Source organism: Macrosteles quadrilineatus, unplaced genomic scaffold, assembly GCF_028750875.1.
Source record: "Macrosteles quadrilineatus isolate MER2022 unplaced genomic scaffold, UCM_ALF_1.0 Scaffold_3__2_contigs__length_128488019, whole genome shotgun sequence".
NCBI lineage: Eukaryota > Metazoa > Arthropoda > Insecta > Hemiptera > Cicadellidae > Macrosteles > Macrosteles quadrilineatus.
Genome location: NW_026542596.1, coordinates 5838994 through 5862514, shown reverse-complemented (window position 1 = coordinate 5862514; position 23521 = coordinate 5838994). Strand labels below are relative to the sequence as shown.

Sequence of the window (23521 nt, the reverse complement as noted above, 5' to 3'; positions counted from 1 at the left end):
TGAGTGTATCTGTGCGTGGTAGTGTTATGTTAAGTATGCGATTCTAATGTTATGTGCTTAATCTGTACGATTAATATTAGTGAGGAAAGTGGTGTATAGCTTTCCCAACCATTATTTTACTAGAGACCGTTGTATCTAACCACAACGGGCTCTGTTGCTAGTGTTAAATAATGTTTACTTTTGGGCCAGTAACATAAATTGTTTATGATAGTGATCCATACCATGTCTGTTCAAGTATTCGTGCTTTGTATAGTGCATCTCTAAGATCTAGTAGGTAGTAAATAATTAAATAGCACCAATTAAAAGTAACTTTAACTACACAGCCACTTCAGTGAATATTGTAGACGGATAGCGTCCGTGACAACGAATGACAGCGAGGGTGTACTGGCTATATGTTTGTGCCCTTCTGCGCTCAGCATTCGTTCTAGTTTGTCTCCTTTGATACATGATAGGAGACCACCAAAAAAGTGAACGCAACCGTACAAAAATGTTGGTGATGCAAACTACCCCAAATATACATGAGCACACCAAGTACACTATTGCGCTCGTCTTTGTTCACATATATTCGGCACAAGTGTACTGCAGGCATAATACTTATTAGCTATATTTAAAATATTTTGGAGAAGAGGAATTTGTTTAAATTTTTCCCAAAGGAAATAACTTTTAACTAGTTCTTGTAATGTAGATAATTTATTTAAATCTTGATACATTGAAATTGTGTCACAATTTATGACTACTTACTAAAAATAAAATTATTATTTATAAATATATACATTAATAATTAAATAACACACAAATAATAAAAACAATATAGAGATCCAAATAAACAATTCCGATGGAAATCGTAATGAAAATTGGGACGGGAACTGTAAACAGAACTTAGCGAACAAAAGATCTAAAGAAATTAAGTAAATCAACTGCATAGGCAGATAAAATTAAACTCATCAATAAAGGTTTTACACAGTAAAAAATATTAACTGTATTCTAAACGGTATTGGTCTCCAGTTATCGTATGTTAGTAACAACTTACTGTCTATACACTGATTATCTTTATGAGGTATACTCATTTCATGAAAAGGAAATAAATGTAAACAAAACCAGGATGAAACGTCCATGATAACAAACCAAGTGGTGGCAAGTGTTTTTGGGTCATATAATCATGATATTGTCAGACATTTTTAAAGTGTTTTCCCAAATAATAAATAATTTCTTGTAGCTTCATAGCAGGAAAACTTATTTCTTCAGTTGAAGACATCCTTTTAATTTCAAATAAATTATTAGCAAACGTAAATTCAGTTCCTGAGCCATATTTGACAATTGAACATGTAAGAAAACATAATTTGCATGGTAATATCCTTTCATCAGGACCCATTGACGCCAAATTATTTGTTTTTCTCTATTAATAATTTGTTTTATGTTACGTCCCTATATGTATTTTATCATATGTGTATTTCAACACGATGGCCATGTTTAACCGAAATAAAAGCCAAAAAGCTAAATCTGTGTCCCTCCTCCTCTATACCAATATAATAAGAAGCAAAACAGTTATTTAAACTCACTAATGCTGTCAATTTCCACCAAAGCTGGACACCGGACCTTCACAACAACCCCATTATGGGATTCAAACCCACACATCTAGAAAGACCCCAATGCAACGCCTTAGCCAACTGAGTTACCATGCCACTGACGGCTAAACAGGCCAGTTGCTACTATAAGCATATGACGTCACTAGCACTAGACGTCTAGTAGGTTAGATTCATCAGAACTAATCAATTAGATTAGCAGTAAATCCACCCCACTGAAAAAAAAAAAAAAAACAGGGACGGCTACACACACGAGTTAGCGTCAATGGGTCTTCATGACTGACGTTAGAAACATTTTAATGTCATATATATTTTTTTTTACACAGCAACATAGGATATTAATTTGACATAAAAAATGAAACGGCAATGTCATGGCTATATTTAGCTTATACAACATAACGTTTAAATTGATCAATTTTATTTTACAACTAACCAAGCATAAAAATGTCTTGACAATTTTTCACAAATTTTGAATATTCCTCCTAAATCACATTCAAATTTAAGATTCAGCAATTAAAAATGTATTCGTTTTTAATTGAGAATTAATGGTGCTGTTTATTACTTTTAAATGTATAATTTTGAAGTAAAATAAATCAAAATAAGAGCACTTGGGAATAATTTATTCAAAAAGAATTCAAAGATTTGATACACAACGAGCAATAGGCAATAGATTGGTCTAAAAGAGTGACCTACAACTCTGGTAATATTTTATTGGAGTGGGAATATCTTACTGTTATGAAACAAATTAAAACCTAGGTTTGTCAAGACCCACATATTTAGGCTCTCCCTTTTCTTTGAAGAATTATGTTTCCAAACTAAAACTCCAATTTGAATTAGTTTAGTGATTAACAAAACTTTGGGATTTGAATTTGTACTACTGGATTATTATTATTTCAATAATATATAAATATTACATAAAAAATATGGTGCACAATTTTAATATAGGTAATTAGAAAGGTGGATCTGATAATTGTAAAAATATGATGAGTTCTTTGGTGGGTACAAAACCATATTATTTTCAACAAGGAACGCAATTTACTTTTATAATCTTTTTTGAAGTAACCTACATCTGATTTTTGAAATTCTGACAATAACTTGCAGACCCAAAATCTTAACTGAAAAATAAAATAAAAAACCCAGCATGATTAATAGATTTACTACAGCATTGATTTGGAAATCAAACAGTGGATTAAAACCCCTTTTTTAATTTGAAACACAGTAAAATAAAAATTAAATGGTATGATTATTTTTTCCCCTTTACAGTAGCTGATACAAACAATATTTGTCAGTATCATAAGGTATGAAATATCATGGATTGTATTTAAAACTCGGAACAATAAGCCTAATATAAGTTTAAGAATAAATTTCCCAAATGTGACAAAAGACAATAGGTGAAACTCGCACTTTGAAATTTTGCATAAGATTTAAGACACTGAACACATGTACATTTATTGGTAAAAATGTATATTTGTTAACTAACCCCATTTTTAATTACAGGGGTAAGGCCAAAATATGTATTTGCTTGTAAATTGAACAGCTTTTAAACTAAAACATACTACTCTCAAAGGCTTTTACCAAATATCCCTGACATTTAAAGCACTAAACCCATGGAGTATTTCACCTTTGTAAGACTTAAGCTACAACAGAGCCGGGCGAATAAAAAAGGTAGAGGACAGTTCAATGTCAATCATTTATATTTAACATAGTTATATAAAAGGTTTAAATCATGTATACTATATAATTAACATCATTAAAATAAAAGGATTGAAATCAATCGCACACAATAAATTATACAATAGGGATCGGAAACAGGTGCTGACCGTTATGGAGATTACATAAATTACAAACTAAATTAGAATACAAGTCGTCAGGTGCGGAAACATCCGCAGAGATCAATAGGTAATGACAATGACCAAGAGTGTACAATATTGCATATCGGCTGACATCTGCCCATGGCACTAGAATCACTGAGAACTGGGCAAGCTTCAAGTTTTCCAACAACTGCAAAAGGTGACAGTAAACTAAACTGTTTAGATGTTTTTTTTTTTTTTTTTTTAATATGAAAAATATTATTTAAAGTTTAAAGTTAAACATTTGATTGTTACAAGTTACAAGTAAAAATGATAATGAATGTGAAAGTGAAAACTTGATAGTTGGCCAGTTCTAGAGAGGAGGTACAACACAAACATTGGCAGTGAACGTAAAGTTAGGCAGTACAGTATAATGGCAGTGACAATCTGATCCGGTCTTTCAGTAGCAGCAAGTTCCATAAACAAGTTTCTCCGCAGTAAAATGCTCAGCACGGCAAACATTATCTACACTACAACCTCAATGTTTTATTTAACATTTACTAATATATATTCACAACAGTCAGTTATGTTAGGACTCTCAGTAACAGATTGTAATTTTTATATAAATATATAATCAACAATACCGCACTTATTTGGTATGAGTACAATAACGGACATGCAATTAGAGTGCGCAAACTGTGAACGGTCAAGCATTTTACAATAGACGAAACTTGTTGTGGAACCTCGACGATTTCACAGATTTCACCGATTACAATCTATTATCCGGCGCAAACGAACATACAATCCTTACCTCTAAACATCCTAAGCCTACCAGGAAATGGCTTACTGTAATTCAACCACACGTACATAATTAACCGTATTTTGCTACTATACAGATAAAATAGATACAATTTATCAAATCAGTCCTAAAACAAAACTTACGAATAAATATAATACTAACGTCTCCGTACCGTATTACTTCCTATATGTACATAAGCCTCTTCGATCCGAAAAGTAGAGAATTACTTAGCGAATAGAATCCGATTGAACGATAATTACAACACTAATACGATACGATACAGTCCCATCGTAGATACATACATTACAATACATTGGCAGTGTGAACACCTCAGCTGGTTGTGCTCTCCCGATCTTTCTACTTAGATTACATTACAATACAATACAGTTACTTACGATATTTACAGTCGATGCTTCTCATATCTAAACCGTGTACACCGATTAAATCTACGAGTATTCTGACGAATCCAATTTGAGTAGTCAGTCTTGTCGTCAATTTGATGTTTGGACTTAAACTAAGTTGGCACGGGACAGTCTAACTCTCATGTTTCAAGAGAGGGTTTAATAATTTCACCATCACCGCAAGAAAGAGAAAAATGTTTCCATATGTGAGAACATTGACAACTGACTTTTTAAATGATTTTTAAACTTGTCCACTCGAGTCATAATTTATTCAATAGACTTTTCTGTTTGATTTTTTTAGTCTAAAACGACAATCTTCAACACCCAAGCAAAATACCTGTACAGATTTTATTTTTATTTTAAATCCCTGATGTTGCTAAACACAAATTACTGTGAAAACCCAGACAAATGACAAGACCTAAATGTGCGTATTCATACAAAATTATTCCAGTGAGAAACAAAAACTTTATGTCCAAAATGATGCAGAGTAATGACAACACTAACTGTTTCAATAATTTGTACTATTCTACGACCCTATATGTTCTAATCTAAATTTAAGAAAGTACAATTTACACAGAGCCTATTCGGCATTCATAGTATGGAAGAGTTGACACACTTTAGGATTTATGCTTACAATTTGAGCCTAAGACACTGTAAATATCTAACATGAGATAACTTGACTACTTTGCACTTTACTGGTTCACATGTTTAGTTACGCAATTCACACAATAATGTACCACCGTGCACGATCCATTGTGGCAGTGATGAATATTCAAGGAACAAGGACAATGAAATAAGTATTTAAAGTCAAATACACAGAAAGTTCTAAAATATTCTTATCCCGAAGAGAATTTGAAGTACTGTAATCATAAAAGTACAAAATAAGACGAAAATCAGTTCTTGAATAAATCAACTATATATAATATATAATTTTAAAAACCGACGCTAAATTTCTAACATTAATACTAATACATAAAATGTAAAAATAACAAATTTAAAAATATTAAAAGACACAAATGAACACAACGCGGCACCATTGGATAGACCGACGAGGGATACCAGACAAGTAGTGTTACCTGTCTATCAGCTCTAAAACCTTAAAACTAAATCAAATAAATACAAGTATTTTAGGAAGAGCCTCCAAACTGAAAACGAGTTTGGAAATAAATTAACGTACGATATAAATTCAATTACAATGTGTACAATTAACAAGAGCGACGCTTTTGAAAATGCTCAGCTTACAGTAGGTTCTTCATTAAACACAGCCTAATAAAGGAAATAACTATCACAAGATTAGAAGTACACCAAAGTGCAACACCAGTGTCAAGTTAAAAACATCCCTGTTGTAAATAATTGTTTGTTTAAACATTTTTTTTATGATCCAGCCAACGATTAAACATCTATATTCATATAATTTAGTTAGAGGATGGAAAACCTCATTAAGAAAGACTTCAGAAATAAATTTAACTACTTTATTCTCATACAAAATAAAGAAAAAATGATTTATTTTAATTGGACAGTTTAATCTCCACCAACCCAGCAGGAAAATAAGATTACTTTGTCTACCGTACACTTCGAGCCCCGAATGTAAAGCCCCTAAACAAATTTCCCAATCATCCCAACTTGAAACTGAGCATTTTCAAGAGTTGGTTTAACAACAGATCAGACAAAACTAGATAAGACAATTAGGTAACTAGGAATTACACAGTGTATCATCGCTTAGCAGGGCCGGATGTGTGTTTCCTCTTGTTGTGGCCTGGGCGGGGGTGGAACAGCGGGGGCTGCATCCATGCCTGGGGCTCCTCACACTTGCTCCAACTGACCTGCTGGGTCTGACGAACCTTGGACTCGGGCACCCACTCGTCCCTTACACTGCAACAAACCATTATCCGTTACTGGAGAAACACATGCTCGCACCCTTCCAAACTTTGACTTACAACTTGTGAGTATTCAAGAAACGGCTGAAAGCAATATATCAGTGCAACCTCAATATATAGCAGACCAATATTACCAACTTATTCTCCTTCTGCGATCACTGACATATCCTGGATATCTCCAGCAGTCACAGAAACATTTTCATCGTTTTCTATGATCGTGGCAGGATGCTGAATGTTTCTCGGGGTCACAGAAACATCATCATGGTCTTTTGTTATCATGCAAACGTTATTGTCTTCATCCAAAATCCCCGCGAAAGCGAGAATTTCGCAATTGCACAAGATGCGTTCTGCAATCGTGATAGTAAAAGCTTGGCTCGGCCTCGATTTTCTAACTTGGTGCTCGAAATCTTGAGCTTGTAGGCTAGGCACCACTAAAAAATCAAGCCACTTGCATAACTTGAGCATAGCATTTACTTATGAATCATTTCTAAAACGGTTAGTTTATTTTCAAACCAATTAAGGCCAGGATTTTAGTAATTACTTAACATGAAAATACTGACCCAAATGCTTTTCTGACGATTTGGCTTTTACACATAAATACAATCATTAACTACTATATCTATATCTATAAAGGAGGAAGTATGTATGTACACCCTATGGACTCCGGAACCGCTCGACAGATTGTAATGAAACTTTCAGGCATTATTAAGTGTTATTCAAGGATGATTTGTGTGAAGTTTGATACAGATCAGTCAAAAGGGCTCCGCCCCAGAGGATTTAAAGGGGTCAAATGTCAGACTTTTTGAACTAAAATGTTTACAAAAAAATATAATTTAAAAGCAGAAGTTTACTTTCACCAACTGTTTTGTAGGTTTGAATAGTTTGCTACACACCATAAAGCTTTCTATAGGCTATTCATTAACTTAGGCCTACAAAATTCCTCGGCTACTAAGTTAGCCCACATTGAACTCAAAGCCCTTTCTTTCTAATAAAGATAATTCCTAATTTGTGTTTTGTTTCTATCTAATAAGGTAAGTCTTTGTCTTAATCTTATAATTATGAATTATTTTAAGAATAAATAGATTTGGTTAGTTACAATATAAAATTTATTAATGAAATACAAATATAAGTTGTTGGTCGAATTAGCTACAGGGTAAGTTAACAATGGTGGTAAATTTTCAAAATGGTGGGGTTCCAAAGTGGATGAAAAGATTCTCTAGGCTTAGGCCTATATTGGGTTGGTTTCTTCTTAAGTACTAATTAATATTCAAATAGATGACCTCTTAATCTCAGGGAGGGGTGGTCGTGCCGGTTCGAATGATATATTAGGCTTCTTTAAAATGCAAATAATTTAATTTAGTTATTGTTCTGAAATAAGTTAAGCTAGGTTCATGATGCTATTAGTATAATAATGTTAATGTCCAAAGAAAGATTCCAAATGGTTTCACTGAATTTAATGAAATAAAATAGAATTTGAAGATTAAATTTTGAATAAAAGTTCAATTTAAAGTATGTATATCTTGATGAGTTGAGTTTTGGGCCTAGTAGGCTATACTGATTAAATGTCCAATGAAGATTAAATTTGTCCTTAGTTTAAATAAGATGGATGATGGTTACCAAATTTGGAGTGTCTGTCTTCTTATAAATTGGTACTCTTCAATGCACTTGTCCAATACTTTTGGATGATGAGAGATTTAAATTTTAGGTTTTACTTTGGGATTATGAATTTAAGTTTAAATTAAACACAATTTCCAATAGAATGATGTTCACACTGTGAAGAGTTGACAGGATCTGGGCAGAGGCAATGGTAGAAGCTCAGGAAGTCCATGTCCATTGTTGAAGTGATGTACAGCTGGTTAATTTACATGAATGACACTTGCCACAGTAATTTTGATTTTCTTTGGATAATTTTGAAAAGTGATACTATATTTAAGATGTTATTAATATATTGCAATTTTCTTACAATTATATATTACTCTAAATAAATGATTATTGTTGGTTTTTGATGAGTACTTAATAGGTATGGAGAGAATTTGCATAAATATTATATTGTAACATAAAATAGGATGATGTTTCTGTGGGGTGATGGGATACTATATAACATTGAACAAAATTGGATAAAATAACACATTAACAAGGGGAACAAATTAAATAACTGATAACACATTATCAGGGGCATTAACAGACATGAGAGAAAATATACAAAATAAAAGAGAAATTTATGTTAATGATGAATGAATGACATGTAATATTACAAGTTACATCACCACTGTACATATTTTGTATTGTTCATGATTTGAAATACAGATTTCGACAAAATATGAAATGGAATCATGAATCATCAATATGAATGATACTTAAAGATAGGTATGAATAACATTAAATGATTGATTTTCTGGGTGATAGAACATTGGGTGATAATACAACAAAATTATAATCTAAGTTAACAAATGTGTAGGACAATAACATTAAAATGGGGAAAATAGAATAGAGTGTTCATGGCCTGGCATGGGAAGAAAGGGATATTATGGCTGTTGTTCCATGTTGTTCAATATCAAATAACTTTATTGTTTCTTTGTTATTAAGGAGATTACAGTTTATTAGTAAGTGAGTATTGTTTATAAACTTTATCACCTGGGTATTAGTTTATGGAAAACACAATTTATGGGGTCACGCACTCGCGATTAAGGTCCATGGCACAATTTGGTTGAAGATGATGATGCACAAAAGTCTATTGATGGATGAAACACATGATGAATTTTATTGATATACAATGTCTTCGAAGGTAGGGTCATCATTATCTATCTCGTCGATCACAGCTTCTATTGCTCGGGTTGGTTCCAAATATTTCTTGAGGGCTGATATATGGTAGGGGCCGTATAAAACATCTTCATCTTCTTTAGTCACATGGAATGTGGATTTTCCTAAGATTTTCTTTATAATAAAAGGTCCTTCGTATATTTCGAATAATTTTGCTGTCTCGCCGTATATAGCTCTAGAGAGGTGGTGAGATCGGATTAATACTTTATCATTGATCTTGAGGGTTTGAGGTTTTCGATTTTCATTTAATTTGGATGATCGTTTCAAGCGTTTTTCTTCAAGTCTTCGTCTTGCTAGGAGTAACTTTTGTTCAATGGGAGTATCACTATTGAATGTGTTTTCAGCTAAATAGTTGTCCCAAAACCGCTGGTCTTTGATTCCTAACTGAAGTTCATTAGGTGTATATCCTGTTGATTCGTGATAGAGCTCGTTTAAGCAAGCATTTATTTCTGGTATGAATTTTGCCCATTTTGTATGTTGGCGAGAACAATAGGTTCGCAAACACCTTTTGATTTCCCTTATTGGTCTTTCAGCGAGATTGTAGCAAGGGTGATAGACAGGGCTGAAAATTAGCTCAATATTATGTTCTTCCATTCGTCTGATCCATTCTTCACTTTTGAATTGAGTTCCATTGTCTGATTGTATCCTTTTTGGGTATCCATATGTAGGAAAATGCAAAGTGAAAAGTTTATTTAAAATTATCTTTGTTGTCGCTCGTTGAATGGGGTACAGCTTTATAAATTTTGTGAAAATATCTATGACAATTAGGATATATTTTACATTTGATACACTGGTTGGTAGAGGTCCAATAATGTCTACGGCAACTTGATCATTTTTGCCAGTACAACGCACACCTTTTGCTGTGGCCATCAGCGGAAGGTTGTTAATCTTACACCTTTGACATGTATCGCATGTAGAAAGAAGTTTCCTAATTATTCTGTTCATGTTTCGGAAAATAAAGGTTTCTTGAAGTAGTTGAAAACATTTCTTGGCTCCACAATGTAAGTAGAATAGGTGACATCCCCACACAAGTTTTTCAATCATATAACTTGGTAATGCGATGAGCCATTTATTCTTCAGTCGTTGGTAGAGGGTATCTTGATGTAATCGAAAATTGGCTGATAGTTTTGTTCCGATTTCGGATTCTGGTTGAATCTCTAAAGTGTTAATAATGTGTTGGAGTTTAGGATCTCTTCTTTGGAGTAGGGGAAGGTCTCGTAAAGCGTCTTTTAGATTTTGATCTGGTATTTTGTCTATATAATGGATGGTTAATTCAATGGGGTTGTTGTATGAGATTGCTGGTTTATCGATGGAAATTCGACTAAGAGTATCAGCAGTTATGTTGTCAGTGCCTTTGCAATGTATGATTTTGAAGTTATATTCTTGGAGAATTAATATCCAGCGAGCTAGTCGATTATTTAGTAAGCGACAACTCTTAAGGAAAGTTAAGGCATGGTTATCAGTGATTATTGTTAGATTTGTTCCAAGGACGATATATCTAGCTTTTTGGAGACAGTAGATTATAGCAAGCAATTCTTTCTCAGTGGTGGTGTATCTTTGTTCTGCCGGTTGTAGTGTTCGCGACATGAACATAATTGCAGCCTTATCGCCATTTTCTCTTAACTGATATAGGTGACCACCGATTGCGTAGTCGGATGCATCTGTTTGGAGGTAGAATTCTCTAGTGGGGTCTGGATGGATTAAAGTGTTGGTTTGTAGGAAAAGTTGTTTGATTTTTGAAAATGTTTTATCATCATCTTCTGTCCAAATGAATTTATTTTTCTTAGATGTTAATCTCATTAAAGGTTGTGTTGTAGCAGAAAATTTGTCAATGAATTTGTTATAGTAGTTGATGCTACCGAGGAAAGCTTTTAGTTGTGATCGATTCTTAGGGGTTGGAAAGTTTAATATAGGATCCACTTTACTCTGATCCATTTGTAGCCCTTCATTGGTTAGAGTATATCCTAAAAATGGTACTGAGTTCTGGCAGAATTTAGATTTGCTGAATTTAACTGTCATGTTAGCTTCTTCAAGTTTTTGGAAAATATATTCAAGGTGTTTCATATGGGTTGAGAAATCTGGTGAAATAATACAGATGTCATCGATGTAGATAGCGGTGAAATCTTCAACTTCTGAGTCAAACACTTTATCCAATGCACGGACTAATGCAGCTTGTGACGTAGAAATACCAAAAGGTGTCACGGTGTACTGATAAACTCGACCTCTAAATTGAAATGCTGTGTACTGCCGGGATTCTTCGGTTAAGGGAATCTGCCAGTATGAAGCTGTTAAGTCAATGCTACTTATAAATTTAGCGCTTTTACACTTGCCCAAAATTTCGTTAACACTTCGATTGCATTCAAAATCGGGAGTTATTATTTCATTTGCCCTGCGTGCATCGAGGCACAATCTAATCTCACCAGTCTTTTTGACAACAGGTATTATTGGATTAATAAAGGTACTTTTGCTTCTCTCTATCACATTTAATGCTTCCATTCGATCAATTTCCTTTTGAACTTGGTCTTGATATTGCTGCGGGACAGGGTACGAAGTAGTTTTAAAAATCTTAGGGTTTTCTACACGTAACTCATGTGTATACTTGTTGCATACTCCTGGCTGATCAGAAAAGATATGCTGATATTTATTTAATAAACTGCTTAATGTTTCACGTTCTTCTGCGGTTATGTGCTTATTTGTTGCTAGGGAATTATCTATTTCTTCTTGGGTTAATGTTTCATCTTCGATTGGATCTGTTTTTCTATTTTTGAAGTTATTTATTGTGCTATTAAATTTATTATATATTGGATCATCGTGATATACATCAAACGTTTCATCATTAAAATATTCATTATTTGGCCTATGGCTATCATTAATTATTAAGTGACATATTTGTCCCTCTTGGTTGCACATACAAAACTTCAAAGTAACATTGTGATTATTTATCTGCATATCTATTTCATTTGTGTTGAAATTCAGATCCATTTTAAGATTAGACAAAACATCTACTCCTAATATTATAGGTTTTATTAGATTTGGTACAATAAGATATTCCAATGGCAAGGTGTGTTCTGCAATTGTGGTGGGAACGTAAATAATTCGAGAGACTCGTTTAGATCGCTCATTTGTAGCAGTTTTTATTACTGTGTTATTAACTGGAAATTCTTCAAATGGTGAAATTTTGGATTTGTTTTCATTGAACCAGGATTCTGATATACAAGTTATTGATGAACCAGTATCGACTAATGCGTTTGCTCTAATATTATTAAGTTTGATGCTAATTTCTGGGCAACTTATTTGAGTGAAATTTGGAGATTGATTATTTTCTGAATCATTTTCTAATAAAAAGTTCTTATCGCACATTATACTTTGAGATTGAAGATGATTTATTTCATTACCGAGACTTTCATAAATAGGCGCTGTAATTTTAGAGTTAACTAATGATAATTGACCCCCTCGGTTGTCGCTTACAGCGCCGAACCGTTTTCCTGTATATTTGGTGCAGGATGAGTCTGTGGCTCGTAACTGTGTGATGATTGGTTGTTTGGAGGAGCACTTGGCACGTAGTTATTTTGTCTTATTACTGCGCAGAGCTGAGCTTGTTCTTGGGTTGGGTGGTTTCTGTAGGTCTGTTGGTTGTTGTCACCGTTACGAGGAGGATATTTGTCTCGTTGATATGGTTTGTTTTCATGGTTTCGGTCGTAAGTAGGATGATTGTAGTTAGGACGGTAATTTTGATGATTTGGATAACTTCTGTGTCGGTGATTGTTGTTGTATGAATTGTTGTGATATGAAGGTATCTTGGGTTGGTATGCTCTCTGATTCTCGTAGCGGCCGTTTTGATGATAGATGTTTGGTTGTTGATTTGGAGTTGTCGGTCGGTTGTTGGATGAGCTGTTGTGATTCTGGTTGTTGGTGCGTGTCTTCTTTGGTCCGTCTTTGAGATCTTCACGTTGTAGAAGTCTTTCTAAGGCACGTACGGTGGTGATGTTCTGTACATTGATGCAGTCTTGTACGATGGAGTCAAATCTCTCTGCCATCAGTGTCACGATTTCTTCTTCGGTCAGGCAAGGGCTCATAGATTGGAGTGAAATTACACGTTCTGTAAGGTATTCGCTGCGGCTGAGGGTACCATTTGACCGGTATTTTTCTGATTCAATTTTGGCTCTTAAGCTGCGTTGTACTTCTCTTGACCAGTATTTAGCTTCGAATTCGTTGGAAAATTGTTCCCAGGAACTTAAGTCAGTCTTTACAAGTTGTAGCCATCTTGAGGCGGGCCCTTCGAATGAAGTTTCTAACAGATCTTTGAGATATTCAATCGGGTCATAATTGCTGTTTCGCTCAAGTCCTCTGTCGTAATATCTTTTCAATTTATTAAGATATTCTTTTGGGTTGCCACTTCGGCCGTTGAATTTTGGTATTTGTCGGTCTTTCTCGTCATTTCCGTTGCATATAATTTTGATTGGGCCTTGGAAGTTTTCAAATGTTTTGCTCTGTTTGAGGGTTTCCACTTCTTGTTCACATTTTATTAGATTGTGATTTAAATTTTCTATTTCAGCTTGCTGAGATTCTAAAGTTTTGTTTTGGATGGTGAGTTTTGGGAGAATTTCGTTTTGTATAATAGCCAAATTAGCTTTAGAATTCTTTTCGGATTCTTGCCTGGTTCGTTGAGAAAGTTCTTCAATTTTTTGGTCAAAATTCTGTTCATGCATTACCAATTGTGTTTTGACAGCAGATAGGATGTCATTTTGTCTCTGTTGATTTTTATTATCAGATATTGATTGTTGTTGTGTAAGATTATCTATCACGAATTGACGCATTTGATCTTGTGATTCATCAATTTTTTTTGTGAGTTTCTCGTTGAGTTTAATAATTTCTTCAGCTTGTGTTGTCTGAGTGATCTTAATTGAGTTTATTTCGATCTGGAATTTATTTTGACTTTCACGATTTTCTGAAATTTGAGTTTCTAGCGCGTTTCTGCAAGCTTGAATTTCTAGGCTATTAGCATCAATTTTATCATTGAAGCTTTGAGTGAGTTCAACTTTTAATTCATTGAGTTTGCTGTTAATTTTGCTGTCAATTTTAGCATGAGATTCGTCAATTTTGTTGCTCAATTTAGTGTCTAGTTTAGTCATAAGGGCAATTAAAGTATTAATATCTGATGGTGCAATTAGTGTTGACGTGACAGTTGCTGTTGCACCGACAGTTGCACTAGGGTTGTTCCGTTGCCGTGTTGTTAGGTCTAGGTGACGTTCGTCGGCGTCGGCTATATTCGGTAACGATCGGCTGTGTTCGGGTGCGGGTGTCTGAGTTATTGATCCGCTAATGTGACCTTGGCTATCACCTGGCATTTGGGAAACATTCAGACTTTGTTTACTGGACAGTTCAGTGGCAACATTTGCAAACAGACTTGTAGGAATGGGAATACTAGTGTCTGATTGGTCCATGGACTCGTTGCTTTCTTCCTCTGTGTGTTCTGATGTATGCTGTGGATGTGTTTTTTGTTCTGTGTCCATGCGTGTGATGTCATCAAGATGGCGACCTTCTTCTTCAATCTCGCTCTCGCTGTCAGTCTTGTAGTCGTAATTTGGGTTTAGGTTAGAATTTTTACGGTTGGGTCTTAAATTATAACCTTTCTCGGCCATGATTAATTATTGTACTAGCCTAATTATGTGAATTGTGCGTGATTAGTTAGTGTTTTGTATAACGGCTTTGTGTTGTTATTGTGGTTGGGAATATTAATTACGGGACGTACAATAGGCTATGGGTTCTTACAATCTAGTACAACTTAAGGAGCTTAGATCGAAAATTGCAATATTTTATGACTACCGTAATATATCATTCGAAAGCCGACACGTTGGGCGCCAAATTTGCTACACACCATAAAGCTTTCTATAGGCTATTCATTAACTTAGGCCTACAAAATTCCTCGGCTACTAAGTTAGCCCACATTGAACTCAAAGCCCTTTCTTTCTAATAAAGATAATTCCTAATTTGTGTTTTGTTTCTATCTAATAAGGTAAGTCTTTGTCTTAATCTTATAATTATGAATTATTTTAAGAATAAATAGATTTGGTTAGTTACAATATAAAATTTATTAATGAAATACAAATATAAGTTGTTGGTCGAATTAGCTACAGGGTAAGTTAACAATGGTGGTAAATTTTCAAAATGGTGGGGTTCCAAAGTGGATGAAAAGATTCTCTAGGCTTAGGCCTATATTGGGTTGGTTTCTTCTTAAGTACTAATTAATATTCAAATAGATGACCTCTTAATCTCAGGGAGGGTGGTCGTGCCGGTTCGAATGATATATTAGGCTTCTTTAAAATGCAAATAATTTAATTTAGTTATTGTTCTGAAATAAGTTAAGCTAGGTTCATGATGCTATTAGTATAATAATGTTAATGTCCAAAGAAAGATTCCAAATGGTTTCACTGAATTTAATGAAATAAAATAGAATTTGAAGATTAAATTTTGAATAAAAGTTCAATTTAAAGTATGTATATCTTGATGAGTTGAGTTTTGGGCCTAGTAGGCTATACTGATTAAATGTCCAATGAAGATTAAATTTGTCCTTAGTTTAAATAAGATGGATGATGGTTACCAAATTTGGAGTGTCTGTCTTCTTATAAATTGGTACTCTTCAATGCACTTGTCCAATACTTTTGGATGATGAGAGATTTAAATTTTAGGTTTTACTTTGGGATTATGAATTTAAGTTTAAATTAAACACAATTTCCAATAGAATGATGTTCACACTGTGAAGAGTTGACAGGATCTGGGCAGAGGCAATGGTAGAAGCTCAGGAAGTCCATGTCCATTGTTGAAGTGATGTACAGCTGGTTAATTTACATGAATGACACTTGCCACAGTAATTTTGATTTTCTTTGGATAATTTTGAAAAGTGATACTATATTTAAGATGTTATTAATATATTGCAATTTTCTTACAATTATATATTACTCTAAATAAATGATTATTGTTGGTTTTTGATGAGTACTTAATAGGTATGGAGAGAATTTGCATAAATATTATATTGTAACATAAAATAGGATGATGTTTCTGTGGGGTGATGGGATACTATATAACATTGAACAAAATTGGATAAAATAACACATTAACAAGGGGAACAAATTAAATAACTGATAACACATTATCAGGGGCATTAACAGACATGAGAGAAAATATACAAAATAAAAGAGAAATTTATGTTAATGATGAATGAATGACATGTAATATTACAAGTTACATCACCACTGTACATATTTTGTATTGTTCATGATTTGAAATAGTGCTACACTGTCACGGAAACGTCATCGTCATCTCCCGCGGTCACGGAAACGTCATCGTCGTCTCCCGTGGTTACGGAAACGTCATCGTCATCGAAAATCATGAACATTTCCCGAGGCCGTGAGGACAATCATCATTGGCTTTCGCGGTTACGTAAACGGAAGACGACGATCGCGGCAAAATCATAAAAATTCCCGACTTTGAAATCAAATTTAAGACTAAATCCCGACTTTTCAAGACAATTTTGAAATTCAATACTAATTCCCGACTTTCCCGATTTTCCCGACTACTAGACACCCTGTATTAGGCCTAATCATAAAGAACAAATTACCTTGCAACCCGTTGTCAGTGTCACCACGGAGTTTTTCTCCGGGCGGATTCCTTTTCATGGAAAAATATGATTGTGATATCGCCAGCCGGCAGCTTTTGGAGTAAAAGTACCTCACGACGTGCATCTTTCTAGGAACCGATTGAACATTATTTTGAACAAGCCCGAAGAGTCACGTAGCACGAATTTCGGCTCATTGAGTCCCCGGTGGTGTTGTTTTTGTTTGCTATAAGGATGGACAAGATTGGATTTTTATTTCGAGACGAGACGGGATTTTTTATTTCTCATAAAATTTTGAGAAGATCAAGACTGGATTTCCCTCCTCATACATAACAAGAAATACAAGTTCCACATTTTAACCAGATTTTTTTATATTTTTAAATATCTACTGATTTATGGCAGACTGGTTAAATACAAAAATAATAATAATAGACAAAAATATCTAAATTCTTTTATTAAACAACATTAATAAATACATCAGTACTAAAAAATTATTAATAAGGCCTAACTTATTAAAAATAAATCGTCGGCATAGAAAACATGAAGAAATCAGTTAGTATATAGTTCAACTTTTAAAAATATTAAAATGTATAACTCTAAAACAACATATTACTAGTTACGTATCAAGTAACAATTTTTAGGTCTTGTGTTATTTTTACAATGATTTTGGAGTGACTTATTTTGGCTATGTTTATAGTACTAAAACAAGTCTCATACTGCTTACACTAACAAAACTTCTCATCATTTGCTATGTCAAAAAAAAAAGTTATAAAACAATTGAAGCAATATTTCCATGTAAAGAATTAATAATTAGGCTAAATAAAAACACATTCGCAAAGTTTTTTTTTCAATTTAAATTTGTTTATTTTAAATTTTGCAGTGTTTTTTTATTTAATTTTTTATTTTAAATAAAAAAAAAAATTATTTAAAAAATCTTGTCTTGAAAAAATCTTGAACAAAATAGAATCTCGGCTTGTAGAACAATATTTAAAATTTCTCGAAAATTTCCAGAAATTTCGAGACCCGTCCATCCCTAGTTTGCTATATATTTTTTAAATATGTAAAGTAAGAGTTTTGTTGTTTTTTGTTTGTTACGATTATACATGGTTTTAATACGTTTTTGTATTGATGTTGCAACCTCAGGGTTTAGGGTTAGTGTTTGGAACTCTCTTTAATTACCAATTTCCTTGCTAATCTTTTAATTTGAAACTTTTTTTTATGATAATAAAGTTAGCCTTTGATTTTTTTTACTAAATAATTTTATATTGAATTTGGATAAGATTGTTTTAAAACAAAAGTCTTTACTTGAATCAAGAATATAAATTTTAACAGCTATGAGGCTACTCGATCCACCTCAGAATTAGGCTAATGTTCTCAAATTGTCCAACACCTAAATAGAATTGTTTGTAATAATAAGATGGAGATTACCAAGTTTCTTCCAAGTTTCCACATTTCTTCTTGTTTAAACTATTTGAAATAATTAGACTATTGGTTTAGCTTTTCACTTTTTAATAGAAAATATTATAATATAAAAATCATACGAACTAGTTTTTAAACTTTTACCAGGCTAGTTTATGGTAGAAGAAGGAACTCCAGTTGTTACCTAACACATGTTTTTCAGCAACAATGTATTCAGGTCTTCTAGATCTTGATGTTCACTGTTACTTTTTAGTCACTCAGGCCAATTTATAGTATATGAAATTTAATTTGGGTAAATTACTTTTTGAGATTTTGTTTGGATATATACATAATTATTTTTACTTTAGCTTGTGTTTGAAATAGATTGTAAACATAGTATATTTTAAATAGGCTTTTAGGCTTAATTGACTGGTAGTAGGCTATTTATATATTATTTTAATATACAAAAATTTATGAACTGTTGCAATGTATGTATAAAAAATGTTTGGCCAATGTTTTAACACCCGAAAAAAAACTCTGTGCGTCACCGATCGTGTTGTTTTTGTTTGCTATATATTTTTAAAATACGTAAAGTAAAGCTAAATTTAATTGTATGTACAATTTTATTGATTATATATGGTTTCAATAGGTGTTTATAATGATGTATGTATAAAAACACACTGATTGCCCAAAGTTTTAACACCCGAAAAAAACTCTTGTGTGTCACTGATCGTGTTTTAAAATCAAAGACACTGACGAAGGGTTAAAATAATAGTTGTTAGCGCAGCAACGCGCGCCGGGTAACTGTCAGTTCTATATATAAAAAGGGAGGAAAAAACACTTACAAATTAAGGGGAAACCACCTCAGAAGAACACTGGGTGTTCCATCCATGCTCGTCCTTTTGGCGATTATCTAAAACAAACAATAATCTGTTAAATAATTGAAACATTGGTTGGTCAACAATTAGATACCTCTGCTTCTTTTGATCAGCCCTAAAATAGTCATGTATAATAGTTAATATGGTAAATTCTTATTAACTGATGCAATAAATTAAGTAGGCTACATTTAATTTCTTTATACTGTGACAGTGGTAAATATTCTTAAGTTCTTGGAGTAGGTTTATCCACTCATTAGAAAAATGTTTACTGTGGAATCAATTTTTGAACCTGGTGCTACTGCAGGGACAATTTTCTTTTTACCACCAATACTGATATTTTTATAATTCATACGTTACCAATTTTTATTAATAAAATCAAGTTGCTTCAACCAATATACAGTTTTTCTGTTTGATAACTTCCATATTAATGTAAAAATGTTGAATGGATCTGGAAGTATGAGAATATGTCAAGACTTTGATCTAAACCTAACTGAAAAAATAACACAAATTCATTTGAAAATGTAAAAATGTTCCCTTTTATAAAAAAAAAATACTGCTTTAAACGAAGAGAAATGATTACTAAATGAATGACGTAACAACTTCATGCAACAGCTACCTACTTAGACTATATGGAAGTTTGACAGATTTGATCTGATCCTACTTTTTGTTGGACAAGTATTTTGATTCTGTTAAAACATAACTGATAAGTAAATAGTTTTCTTCTTGTTCATCTGTGTTGTTTCTACACCCATTCTATTCCTTTAAATATTATCTTCTTCATACTGAGCAGATAGATGGTCAAAGCAAATTTCTGGTGGAATTTAATTATTTAAGAAAAAATAAGAGCTGATGCTGGTAATGTATTTAGCCCAAGCTAGATACTTTACCAACATTTTACCCATAAGTAGGTGAAGTCCATACTGGAGACATCCGGGTTGTAGTTAATTTGACGTAATTACATGACTAAGTAACTGATTTAAAATTAACTGGTTGTAAAGGAAGAACTTTGGATTAGCTTCCAATGAAAAAATCAGCAATATGATATTGCAGCAACAAAATGGACAAAGCCTAAACAAAATACTAAATAAGAGAAATTTATCTGAAGGATTGCGTCAGATGACTAAGTAAGATGTAAAAGATCAAACTATTGTAAAAAATGTATCCCTAATATCCAATTAAAATTATTAAGTCACAAAAGTTGATGGAGAATAAAAAAAACATATTTCAATACCATCAAGAGATGTTCTGAATCATCAGATGAGATGGACCAAAATGTACCAATTAGTTTGATGAAATTTGGACAAAATCAAATCTCATGGTATACTCACCAGAGAATATTATCTGCCAAAGACTGTTCCAAAACTACAATATTTATTTTTGTGCTTAAATATCACTTCAAGATAACAACCGCTTCTGCGGTCACTTACTGTTTCACAAAACAGCCTGAAAATCCAAAAAGAATATCTCAAGACATTAAAGACTCCGGACTTATAAAATATTAGGAACTGACGCTTCATAAAGGTAGGAAATTTTGAAAATAAATTAAGAAAAGCCTAGTATACATGGAGTGAATGATGGAATAAATAATAAGAATTAACTCAAGAACGTTCTACAGGCAGTAGAAGAAACCCGTGGTTTCAATAGCTGGTACACTTGAAGGTCTGAAGAATTTGTAACCAAACATAATTACCTAGACATTCACACCAAAACAATTAGTTACAGTCTTCCAACAAAACGCAAACCTTCTTAGGACATCACAAGGTTAATAATTATGAGATAAATCAATATAACAGCTGTGATAAATCTGTGTTTGGTTTTAAATCTTTAGGTTTAAATATTGAAAGAATCAATAAGAAGAAAAATAATTATATACAAAACAAATTCTACATAGCATTCAATCGGTTAAACTTAAATTCACAAACTTGTTATCAAGATAGATAAAAAATTTGAAACAGTTCAAAATATATCTTAGGATTGCCCAAGTATTTTTTGTACATGTTACTTAAGCTATTGATTTTCAAATTCAATTAAATAATTTGTTTTACGATATATTTGTTGTCCTAAGAAAGTTTACAGCACATTCCAAAATGTCTAATCAAATCAACATTTCAATGATGAAAGAAAGAGAAGGGGACTTCGTGCAAGCATCCATTCAATCCATCCGTACAAATCTTCAGGAAGAAACACGGGAGCAAAACCATCACTTCAAATTTAATTTTCTATACATATTGTATCCATAATTAATAAAATATCAGTCAAAAGATCTGCAAAAATGGGTGCACTTCCAATTTAACTTCTAGAAAACAAAAATGAGGAAAAAATACAGGGGTTGCCTACTTTGAATTTAATAAAAAAAAGAGATCATTACCGTATATTAATTAGTATTATTATTTTATTTATTACTGCTCACATAACGTTTTCATTTTCTAAATCAACTGGGAACATTACAAAAATAATTTTAACTTGAAATCTTATAAAAATAATATGTTCTTAACAATGTAATTTAATTAATTCTTATTTCATAATATTTTAAATGTATAACAAAATAAGAAAACTACCTTTCAATCTTTACACTTACCTTAAAATCTTAACACTAACACTTCAATATTTACATCTAACAGTCATGCTTAAGTAAAATTATCCTCAACACACAACCATGTCAAAAAATCATTAAGTTTATCTAAAAATATTTTACTTTCTTCAAATTCTTAGACAATTTTTTTAAACTGTATTATATATCAAATTATTGTATTATATAACTTTGTGACGAACATGCTTTTAATACACCTTAATTATTAATGTTCCCAATAATGAAGATTACAGATTGAAATAGTTTACTTAAATATTTGAGTAGGTAGTAAATTATTATTAGTAAGTTTACCCAGCTAATTGGACACTGAATTGGGTTTGATTGTGAATTCTTTCCAGAAAATCCATAATAATATTGTGCTATATTGTTGCCTATTGAAAGAGACAGGAGCAGTGGAATTTTAATATTTATCTTCCCATTAACAATTAGTTAACCACTATATATCACTAGTAAAATGGCTCAGTTACAATTTATTTATACAAATATTTCTGGCTATCAAAAGATATAAATATTTAAATGGACCTCTGCAGTAGAGGTCCCCTGCTCTTCCTTTACACAAAAACTAATCTTGTACTTTCATTCTATTTAAATAAAGTTAGATCAAGATAATTTCAACAATTCATTTCAATTAGCCAATAATCACAATAAATTAAATATTTGATTATTTAAATTTCTAAAATTTTTATGTAAAAGTGATAATGTTCATTGCCATTCATTGTTCATTTTGAACCCAATAAGAAATTTTCACTTTATGATAAAACTACAAAAATATTACCAACAATCTCTCGGAATACAGTAGAACCCCCCCCCCCTCCTGACTAACCTCGGAATAACAGACTTCTCAGGATATACCATAGGTCCCATTAAAAGCTATACATATCATTAGAGGTGTGCAAGGGAGTCAGAAAATAGTTTTTTGTGACTTTCTTTCTTATGGAAAGAGGGTTTTTTGCTCCTACCGATATCCAACATTTTGGCTGATTCGACCATGACCTCTTGACCAGGTCCCGTTGTGGTCTGATATGGGGGGGGGGTTCTACTGTAATTAAAAGACCAGCTCAACAATTTTAAATTTCTACCTGCTCTTCTTTAAAACCAGCATTTACAAATTTTTATATCCATTGACGGACAATAAACTGTAAAATAAATAATTAATTAATAGTCAATTTAAGTAGTCAGAATTAATAAAAGTACCATTTCAGCAATGCTAACAGCAAAGCATTCTAGCAAAAAATTATTTAACATCATCCAGTTAAACTTATACAAGTGTGTTTAAGTTTCTAAAGTCGGCTATATTGATAATGAGTGGTAATCAAGTCTCAAATATTAAAATATAATCTAGTAAATCTAAACACATCTGAAATATATACATTCATTTTTATATTATTTTAACACTCAACTACAAGAATTTTGGAACAGCAGATTCATTTAACCTTACACTTATCTGACTAAGGAATTAACATGGAACACAAGGGCCTAGGTTTTGAAATTTGTTAGGATACAGTAGAGTCCCGTTAGTCCGAAATGGTTGGGACCGGGCCCATTTCGGATTACCGAATATTTCGGATTAAACGTTTTTTTTTAATTTTTTTGAATTTTTTTTTTGTCTTAGGACGCAGGCACGAGCCCGGGATTGTTTTTCAAATTACTTAAGGCTAGACCTAGTGGCTGCAGCATTATCACTTACAGTAATAAAATCCATGTGTGATTTGGCGGACGAAAATGAAAAATGTTACAGTAATAACAAAAATGGTCAAATATTTAATAATA

General features: G+C 32.6%; 1 protein-coding gene across 2 annotated transcripts in view; it reads right to left on the bottom strand.

The window, feature by feature from the left end:
• Positions 1–3259: 3259 nt before the first annotated feature.
• LOC128988383 (zinc finger protein jing-like) overlaps positions 3260–23521 on the bottom strand; it is a 100161-nt gene continuing 79899 nt past the window's right edge. For both annotated transcript variants that reach the window (XM_054409627.1, XM_054409628.1), the window contains exons 7-8: positions 19129–19196; positions 3260–6445 (exon numbers count right to left, since the gene is read on the bottom strand). In XM_054409627.1, coding sequence (XP_054265602.1) covers positions 6286–6445; positions 19129–19196 — 228 coding nt within the window. In that variant the 3' untranslated portion in view covers positions 3260–6285. The remainder of the gene's footprint in view (positions 6446–19128; positions 19197–23521) is intronic.